The sequence below is a fragment of the Micromys minutus genome (genome assembly GCF_963924665.1).
Source record: "Micromys minutus genome assembly, chromosome: 11".
Classification (NCBI taxonomy): Eukaryota; Metazoa; Chordata; class Mammalia; order Rodentia; family Muridae; genus Micromys; species Micromys minutus.
Window position 1 is genome coordinate 26,745,454 of NC_137980.1, and position 10,431 is coordinate 26,755,884.

Genomic DNA, 10,431 nt, shown 5'->3' on the forward strand with positions numbered 1-10,431 from the left:
TTACTTAATTTTATCACATAGGAAATTAATTTTAAAAATTATTCTGAATTTCATACCACAGTGATATATACCAAAATTTCTTAATTAGAAACCATTTTAGAAGCTGTTTTTGAAACCACACTTTATAATTATATTAGCATATGTCACTTAGACCTAAATTTTATTTTACCCAGACAATTTTGTAAAAATTCTTTAAAAGTAAAAAAAAAACTGATTTTAATGTTACTAAAGATGCCATCTAAACATTTACTTAATATTTTTATGTGAAAAATCATTTTCATTTTGAAATGAAAATCCTAAGAATGAAGATATTCAAATCTTACACAAACCTAAGGACCCCACATATAGACCTAGAAGAAGTACATTCATGTTCTTGGTGGTTAGTTTTTAATAACCAGTTGGTTATGATAAAGAATTGCTCTGGTCCCAGCCAAGGAGCTGAAGCCGTTGTCTTAGTAATCAGTCTTGAAGTCTGTCTCTGTAATTGTGATTTTTTGGAAAGCTGAGTTTTGAATCTGAAGCCAGTTGCTCAGTTTAGCATTGAACTGATGAGTCATATTGCCTGTGACCATGTAGGCATTAGTGATACAGTTTAAATACTAGCCAGCTGTAGGGATGTCAGTCCACACTGCTTCCCGAATCTGTCGCTCCAAGGACCATTTGAAGCACAGGTAAGTAAAGTGATGTGATTGATTACTGCTTAAAGTTTGTGGGATATTCTTGGGTTGGATAGCTCAGTGATTTATACCATGTCTACTTACTAATATAAGCAAGAAACTTTAGAGTTTGGATCCTGGAAAAGATGCCAAGGGAAAATATGAGACAGAAAAGGTGAAAAGGAAGCCCAAACTGAAGCCAAATGATACAAGCTCAGCCTGAGGGAAACTTGAGTATGTCTCAGCAACTGGCGGACCATCCATAGACGGATAGAACTCGCCTCAAATGTTAGGGACCAGTCTTCACAAAAATATGGTGAAGCATGGTACAATGATGTAGTTTAAAATGCAAAGGGTAAGTTAATTCTAATTAACCGTGATTTTACAGACGTGAAGGTTTACTTCAGAAATGTTCCCGAAGGGCAGAGCAGGCCTTCTTTGGTGGTTTTGTCTTGTTCATCCATCTTGCCGTGCAAATTTTTCTCATATAATTTCCTTCCTAGAGGACTGCCATTGTCAACGACATCCAGGGCATACGGACGGGTCATTCTCATGAAGGCATAAACTTTATCTGTGCATTCTATACAAACTATTCCTGCCTTTGAGCTGTGATGGCCACATCCTCACTGTGACATGAAAGACAAAATATTTGTACAAACATCACAGTGACAAGCCAGTTCAAGGGCAGCACAGCTGGATGCAGGCAGAACCGTAAGGTGTAAGGGGGGGGGGGGGGGCGGAGTGACCAGTAACAGAACGAACCAGAGGATGTCTAATCCAAAACGCTTTCCAACGTTTTTCCAAGCTTAAAAATTTTTTAAATGCAAGACTAGAGGCAGGATTTCGCCTGACCACTGTCAGCATGTGTAACTCAAATCATCCGTTCACTATGGAAACGGGAGGAGGAAGAAAACCTGACTCCATCACCTAGTTCTTCACCCCCAGACTCTCTCTTCCTTTAGAATGAAGCTTTGGCTCCTGGCCGCCCTGCTGAGCGCTGCAGCTGCTCTGCCAATCCCTGTAAGTACTCGGCTCATCTCTCAACCTCTGAGGCAGCGAGAGTATTCAGAGTTCTGGGCTTTACAGTTCACGGAAGAGGAAAGTGGAGTTCGGGAATATAAAGGGGTCGGTAACCTCCCTGGATCTAAGGCTCGGTGTGTCAAAGCTCAGCTTCTGCAGACGGTGCGAGATGGGGGGGACCTTGGGCAGGAACTAAGTCCCACTTTCCCTGTCAATCGAGTTAGAACGATTCCAGAGTGTAGAAGTGATTTAAAAATGGCTCTAAAGTAATATAAAACAAGTACTCTACAGAGACCCAGGTGGGAAGTTAGCAGTTTGAGCTGAGCTTCGTTTACACTGTGCCCCATTATCCTGGGTAAAGGCTTCTCTCAAAGATGCCCTGACACAAAGCCTGGCAGACTTGATTCCACAAAGAGGGATCTTTAAGACTACCTGTGAGAGTTCTAAGCTAATATTTAAAAACTTGTGACTGAAACATACAGCCCAGGAGCATGGCAAACCATTAAAATAGTACACTTCGATGTCTTTCCTCTACCATCTTGGAAAAAGAAGTTTGGATAACAACCTACGTCCATGTTGCAGGGTGCCCAGATCACAAACCAGTCTCTTGTATTAGATCAGTGTCTCTCCTTGCATTATGAACAAGAACTGTTGGTGGGATGCTTCCTTGGTAGAGCTGGGGCTCAAAGCCAGGGGGCTGCACACTCAGGGCACACACTCTTTTGCCCAGTTACGGACAAGCATTACTGTCCTATGTACGAAAAGAGAGACACTGCTTGTCTCTGTAGGAGCACTGTGCTAATAGAACTGTTGCAGCATACACATTTAACTACGTTTGGCATGTGCTTTCTTCATCTGTGAGTGACTCTGAAAACCAGTGTCATCTCACCCACGGTGTGATAACGCATCATGCCCACTTAACAGCAACACTAGCTCTGACCTGTGAAATAACGGTGTGTTTTATGACAGCACTTTGAACGAATAAGACTCGGTGATAAAACACACTACCAGCTGTGTGCTTGCACTGACTACAGCTATACCCTCCACATCTGTATTAAGTGAGACCTGTAGGAACAACTTAGATTTATTGGAGACAGTGTCCAGCACCAGTTAAGCATGAAACCCTCCCCCATGCACATTTTTCCAACTAGGGGATTGTTCAGAGGTTGTGCAGAGATTACAGAATTTAAGCTAAGACTTATACCCCCTCTCACCTTGAACTTCTATATGCTGAAAACAAGTCTAGGGCCATACTGATGCTAAACCTTACCAATATAAGGTGTGTAACCTTAAAAAGAACTTTTGAGGGTAAAATTTTAAAGCCAAAAAAAATGCTTGGTGGTCTTAGTCATTGGACAAAAAACAGCTCAGTATTTCCCTGTTTAAATAGGAAACTTACTTCAGAGGTGGAGATGCAAGGCTGTCAGGCAGAATGCTCACAGAATGGTTTTTGTTTGTTTGTTTGTTTTGTGTTTTGGCTGTTCTCATGTAAACTAGAATGTCTGGGTGGATAACGTGTTCGGCTTCCAGCTGCTTTACCTTGTCGCTTTTCTTGTTTTCAAGCTTGGACAATCTGGAGGAAGTTCCAGTGAACAGGTACACTAGACTTCAAATGACACATTGGCCACTTAAAAGCTGTCAGGTGCGCATTCGGGATGGTTCACACTGTGTTTCTGTTTACAGAGGTTTAACTTTTATGCACCACAAGTCCTGCCCTTCTTTCCCCAGTTCCCCCTTCCGCCTGCTCCTCTGGTAAGTAAGGTGTGGAAACTCTCAAGTCTGTCAGCTGGGTGATGGTTATCAACCTTTCCAAACTGTGACCCAGAAATATGACTTGTTAAAAAAGAAAGCTGCGGGCTGTTCACAGTCCTCTCCCAGATCCGCTTGTACTGGACAGTGACGGTGACTGGAGGACCCAGGTTCAGCACTGGGACTTGCCTCTGGCAGTCTGACCTCTCTCCATGTTCCTCCTAGTCAACATGAAGAGCCTCACTCTTTGTGAGGTAAAATGGTGGCCGTTGTGACAGCCATTCTCTGGCTATTACTAAATCACTTTGCTCCTATAGAAACCTCCTCAGGTTTCTACAAGTTTTGTGTTTAAAGTCAAAGCAAAAATTATTTTCCTTCTTTGCTGACACCTCGGTGTCTCCTCACAGTTGGATTTTTAGAGCTGTCTCCATGGGGGCTGGAGAAATACTGAGGACATGACAGGGGTGTTCTTGATACATGCTCCCAGACAAAAGATACATGCTTCCCAAGGAAAACAGGCCCTGGGCAATGAAAAGAAATCCATGGTGTATGGTGGAAGCTCTTCCTTCCCACCAGCAGAGGGCAACCCGTGTGTTAAAGCAAGTGCACCGGTGTCGGGAACACGGGAGAAATTGATGGGTGCACCCATAGCAGAGAAACTGATGGGCTTGCAAAAAAGTGAACACTGGACACAAGGCAGGTCCCTGGCACTTAGTTTAATCAGTCAAGCAAAAATAATTGTAGCTCCTAAAAGGAAAATAGCATATCCGATCCAGAGCTTTGTGAGGACAGTGAGTGGTCTTGTTTGTTGCTGCCCCAGTCCTAGAGGTATAAAGGCTAAAGGGAATAAAGAACAGAAAACTGCAGCAGGAGGGGGAGGGGACAGGCTTGGTTTGTTTCACCCACAATTCACCCTTTCTTTCCTTTTTGTAGATCCCGATTCCCTTTCCCTTCCCTATTGATCCTAATCAGGTAAGTGTACTTAAAACCTCCCTTGAGAAGATACTTAAATGACTAAAACTTAAAACGTGTTTTGTTTGATTTTGAGAACTTAATCTACAGTTCCCACATATCTCTGAGCTGAAGTGCCTAAGCTGTGTGTTTATTATGCTAAATCATCCAAAGTGTAAATACTATTGGAATTGAGAGGAGGCCACTGGCTTTCTTTCATGACCAGCTTCCCTTGAGTATAAAGCACTGAGGGTGTGTGAGTTATCATCACAAGATGTCCCTACTGTGCTGAGACCCCACAAGGCAAACTGCAGAGTGCACATTTCCAGAGATGGTTTTGTAAAAGGCGTGGGAAGGGTTGTAAACTATCACTGATATGGATTTAAAGATGGAATTTTAGAACTGCTAGGGGTCTTAAAACTACACCAGGCTAATTCAAAGTTGTAACTTAAAGTTGAAATGCTAAATTGTAACTCTTGGTTTGTTCTGTTTCTTTTGTCCAAGGTTCTGACACCTAATCAACTTCTAGCGGTAAATATATTCTGCTCTGTCCATCTATAGGGTCTTTAAGAATACAGCATAATAGCATAAAAATGAGCCCGTTCCTTCTGGAAAGCACTGCTCTTATTCAGTTCACCCTGGCTCACAGCAGGGCCACCTGTGAAATCCAAAGGCCAAAAGCATCCAGTACAGGAGAAAAGTTCTTCTCACTCATTCAGTTCACCCAGCTATCACGTGCCAAGACAATGTCTTTATTACTAGTAAGTGACAGAGTAGGGAGTCGAAAACCCTAGAGGAACAGAATAAAGTGCTCTAGGAAGATAGATTCCACTACTAATGAACTGCCACAACATGTAATGTGTGAAGCTATATCAAATCTAAACCCCAAAGGAGGCTTGCTTGTTTGTTTTTGAGGCTAAGGTTATATAATCCTTGGTGGCCTGGAACTCAATATGTAGACCAGGCTGGTCTCAACTTTAAGATATCTCACCTCTGCCTCTCTGCCTCTGCCTCTGCCTCTCTGCCTCTCTGCCTCTCTCTCTCTGCCTCTCTCTCTCTGCCTCTCTCTCTCTGCCTCTCTCTCTCTGCCTCTCTCTCTCTCTGCCTCTCTGCCTCTCTCTCTGCTTCTGCCTCTGCCTCTCTCTCTCTGCCTCTCTCTCTGCCTCTCTCTCTCTCTCTCTCTCTCTCTCTCTCTCTCTCTGCCTCTCTCTCTCTGCCTCTCTCTCTCTGCCTCTCTCTCTCTCTGCCTCTCTGCCTCTCTCTCTGCTTCTGCCTCTGCCTCTCTCTCTCTGCCTCTCTCTCTGCCTCTCTCTCTCTCTCTCTCTCTCTCTCTCTCTCTCTCTCTCTGCTTTTGCCTCTGCCACTCTCTCTCTGCCTCTCTCTTTCTCTCTCTGCCTCTCTCTCTCTCTCTCTCTCTCTCTCTCTCTCTCTCTCTCTCTCTCTCTCTCTCTCTCTCTCTGCCTCTCTCTCTCTCTGCCTCCATAGTGCTGGGATTAAAGGCATAAAGGCATGCGCTACCATGCCTAACTCACAAGATTTTTTTTTATTAACTGCACACGATTCAACTGTTTAATGAGTTGTTTACTGGTTAGTAAGTTCCTTAGGATATCACTTTATGAAAATATCAGAATACTTTGAATATAACTATAAGAAATTAAACTAAAAATTTCCAATTCTGTCTAAAACACACAAACATTTCTGAAATACGAGCATATTTCACATCGAGCAAAATACATGTTATTCTTTCAAATGCTATTAATAAAACATGGCATTTTTATAGTTACTGGTGTCTTAGAAACATGCACATGAAGTATTCTTTTAAAAGTCAGAAAGCTGGGCTACAATAGCTTGTGTGAGTGAGATAAAATTTCCTAGGATTTTAAAATACAAACTGGCTTAAGTCATCTTGAATATATAAATGTACCAGGAACTCAACTTGAATTCAAGAAGCTGGTGCTCTTTCCACAGCACACCCTATGTATGTCATAATCCATTTCCAAAGATCAAATCATGAAACTCCAAGCACTCTTTTACTAAACGTGCTTCAGGGCCTCCTTTGGCGATTGATTTGGTGATTATAAAGTCACCAATGGGCCTTCCAGTCCCAGCCCAGCTGCAGGAGCACCCGGCATCCAGTGCTGGGAAACTGGGTCCTGAAGTCACCTGTAGACTTGACTCAGCTTCATGGCTTTGCTCAGTCCACCTGACAGAAATCAATGACCTGCCTGACCTCTGAGTGTGTTCTCTCTTCAGAAAATTTTACTCAAGTAACCAGGGTCCTTCTTAGAAAATTCCAACAATACTTACAGAGCTGCCTGCCCTTCAACTCCCTCCCTCCCCCATCCCCCTTTACCCCTTTCTTACCCTCCCCCAAACTCAATGCCCAGAACACTGCTTATACAGAAGAACGCTGAGGTTGACTACACAATTCCTACATGTTCTGGGGCAGGCAGTTTTACACATAAAGAGATTCACCAACTAGACCAATCCGATCTCTTGAAGAAGTTGCTGAGCTCTTAAGGAAGCGCCAGTGAAACAGCTGTGTAAGCAAATTCACAAGACAAGGCTCCCATTCAAGGCTTTGCCTCAATGAATCACTCAGCAGGGCGTTCCCATCCATGACCAAAATGCCACTTGCTCAAAGTGGACCAGTTTCTTCAGCTTTCCAACTTTCAGATACAGTAAGTATAGTTAGACGGTAGAGGAAAGTATTTCTGTAAATTAAAGGAATTTGAATTATCTTCAATCCTGTACAAGTCAAGTATAATTTCCAACATTCACGTACAAAACATTTCAACTGACACATGTACTAAGGTGAATATGAGTTAAAATGCAAACCCACTGATAGTACTAATCCTTTTCTTCTTCTCTTACAGTTAATCACGTCTATTTTGAACCAACTGCAGGTAAATTTTAATTTCATAAGCTACAAAGTCACTAAGTGAACTGTGGTTAGTATCTAACTTTTTTCTTCTTCTTTTTTTTTTTTTTAGGGCTTCCTTGGGGTAAGATTTTATTTCTGGTTATATTGATAAAGGTGACATCCATTTAGAATAGCTCCTCTAATTCAACCCAATGCATTAAGCCAGTCATAGCCCATGATGTTATGAATCCAGTTCCCAGACCTTTAGATCTGAGTCTCCATGTCTCTAACAGTAAGTACCCTTCCACAAGGTGGTTTCACAAAAGTTAAGATTAAAGACATCAACACAACATTAGGTCATGAACTCCCAAGTGCTTACACTTTGCCTTAGGTTTACTTCTGTCTAATGGACAGTTCACAGTTACAGACTGAGGAAAGCCTACCGTAAAATTACCAAATGCAGCCATGGCCTGACCTCAAGGGAATGCCCAATCCCAACTTTAGGGGGGGGGGGATGTGTTTTCACCCACCAGCCTTCATTGCATGAAGTTTCGCTGCCCTGGAATATTTCTAGTACTTTTTACCACCGTGAAGACTCCCCTCCATGGCTCCCACACACCATGTGGGAGAAACTGCTTTCTATTTAACACAAGATACTTAAGGCTTCAGTTTCTTGGAATCACAGATTACCAAAGCACTTGACTTTCTATGCTGGTCCCCCAATCACACCAGTATTAACATATCAACAGTAAAATAATCATAAGATGGGAGAGGCTGCTGGAGGTGGGAGAGGAATTCTGAAAATGTCTCAGATACTGACAGAAAATGCTGTCTGTTCCAACAGAGATAATCTTCACTGCTACATCAGGAGACACGTTCGGTGAGTACACTCTCCAAACCTCTCTCAGGAACTAGTTTGTTAGTTAAACATTTCCATTTTTTAATAAGAGTTTTGCCACTACAGATGGCATCTCTTTTAGTAAATTAACACCATGATAAGAGCAAGTCAGAAAACCAATATAACTACACAGGGTGTGATTCTCTAAGGATGTTTTGTAACTGTATTTACATGGGCTGGGCTGTGGCTCAGTGGGAAGACTGCTTGCCCAGTACATGGAAGGCACTGGGGTCCACTCATAGCACTACAATATAATAAAATATAGCTTTATTTAGCAAGACTCCAGAAACATCTTAGGATATATATATCACAGTTCTCAATATTTAAAACCTATCATTTTAAGCCAGAGTGGTCTTGAAAAATAGCTGGAATTTTCAAGTTTCCTCTTTATCCACACTTGTAACTTTTAAGACAATCGTGGCATTAAGTAAAATGAGGATATATTATTTTACATTTGAAATGTTTTCAAAAGCTCAAGAGTGCCTGTGTCAGACAAATGCTGACTGTAGTCACTATCTTTAGATTAAGAAATTATGAAATCAACTGTCTTTGGCCTAAAATTGTGCACAATTTCCATAAGCACTAGCCAACCAGAGCCTTTACATTCAATAGCACAGGCCAATCAGACAGAGTCTTTACACTCTGTTTACCACCCTGGCTCATGAAGTCCAGCTTAAGTAACAGAAGTTACATCACGACACATAGTTCATTAACAGCCTCCTTGAGGGTCAACTCACAGTAGCATTGGAACCTTGTCTAGTGAAGAACAGGGCAGACAAGAGTGGGCTCTGGGACTGGGGAGGTGGAGACCAAATCGTAGCTCTGTCCCTTGAGGGAGATTTGAGCAACCATTCTCAATCCAACTGCCTCACCTGTGAAATGCCTGAGGCCAAAGGCACTCAGTAAGAGTAACAGAGCTTCCACCAATGTCTCTATGAGGAGAAAGCATTCTTCACACCCATGATTGAGTACAAGGAATAAGAGGACAGACCCCCAGCAGCCAGGAGTAGATACTGTTAGCCTGAAGCTAACAGTTACAATGTTTCTGCTGTTGCAGGTGGTACAGGTGTCCAGGTTACCTGCTCTGTTATCTGCAGATTGGAACCGTCTTAACACCTTGCAGACTCTATAAAAGGTTCTGTGAAACATCAAATACCACAAACAAATCTACTACCTACAGCCATATGCTCTAAATAAAATTCTCACTAAAACACCCGGGTGGATTCCGATTTGGTGTTGTAGTGACTCTTCAGTTTCTTGAGAGCTTCTGAGAGCAGTTCGGTCTCACTGCTTGGAAACGTTCCCGCCAAACCAGGTTCACACAGCCCCTTTTGAGCAGCCGTCCTCACCAAACCCAGGAGCCGGTGATATGCCCTAATGCCAGGTATTTCTGGACTTTGAAAAATAACCCGCTAAAGAGAGTTTACTTTGAAATCAAACATCTCAAAGCTCCTCCAAAGACAGTGTCACACTACAGTTCAGCTCAGCTCTAGTTTACCACAGACTGGTCCTAACTACACACACTCTACCCCGTGTTACTGTCTAGCTACAGAGTGATCCGTATTGTCAAACCCCAAGAAGACTGAAGTACCATATCCTTTTCCCTATGGCCAAGTCTTCAGAGGTCCCACAGCAATCCACACAGAATAAAGCAAGCATGAGTCCCCAGTCAAGCTAACCAGACTTACCAAGGGATGGCCCTGGCCAGCATGTAACACCTGAGCTTCATGTGACGGTATTTCATAGTACTACTTCCCTTCTCATTTGAAGGGACCCAAACACATTCTCTGCTTTATCTGAGTTTTATAGTATTAGCCATGTCTCAAAAAAACTTCAGTCCTTAACCTTACCCTCCTATCAAAGACCACCTGAAATCACAAAAGCTCTCTGCTCACTCTGACTAGTTGTCTGCTGTGTCTATTCTTTGTCCTACAATAGATATGATCAAGTGAAATCTCTATAAATTACTAATTTACCTAGGCATATTTTTAAGTTCTAGATATCCTAAAAAGGAGAATATGAATTTCTACTCATTGATTTGTCACCTCTGACTACAAGAATAACTGAGACATGGTGAAACTCTACCTATCAACCAATCAATCAATGGGATAACTGAAATTCCATTGTAAAACTTGGTACCTTGGGCTAGAGGGGCAGCTGAGCAGTTAAGAGCACTGACTGTTCCTCCAGGACAGGGGTTTGAGTCCCAGCACAAGCATAAAGGCTCACATGCACATGCAAATCTAATTCAGGGGATCCAGTGCCCTCTTCAGGCCTCTTCAGGCACTGCATGC

General features: G+C 42.6%; 1 protein-coding gene across 1 annotated transcript; it reads left to right on the forward strand.

Annotated features, from left to right (window-relative positions):
• Window positions 1–1,541: 1,541 nt before the first annotated feature.
• Window positions 1,542–9,269, forward strand: SCPPPQ1 (secretory calcium-binding phosphoprotein proline-glutamine rich 1; the record flags this gene model as incomplete). Its single annotated transcript, XM_080925524.1, has 7 exons — window positions 1,542–1,676; window positions 3,240–3,272; window positions 3,360–3,428; window positions 4,359–4,397; window positions 4,881–4,907; window positions 7,253–7,282; window positions 9,195–9,269. The coding sequence occupies exons 1-7, from the start codon at window positions 1,620–1,622 to the stop codon at window positions 9,267–9,269; spliced, it is 330 nt and encodes a 109-aa protein (XP_080781650.1). The 5' UTR covers window positions 1,542–1,619.
• Window positions 9,270–10,431: the final 1,162 nt, after the last annotated feature.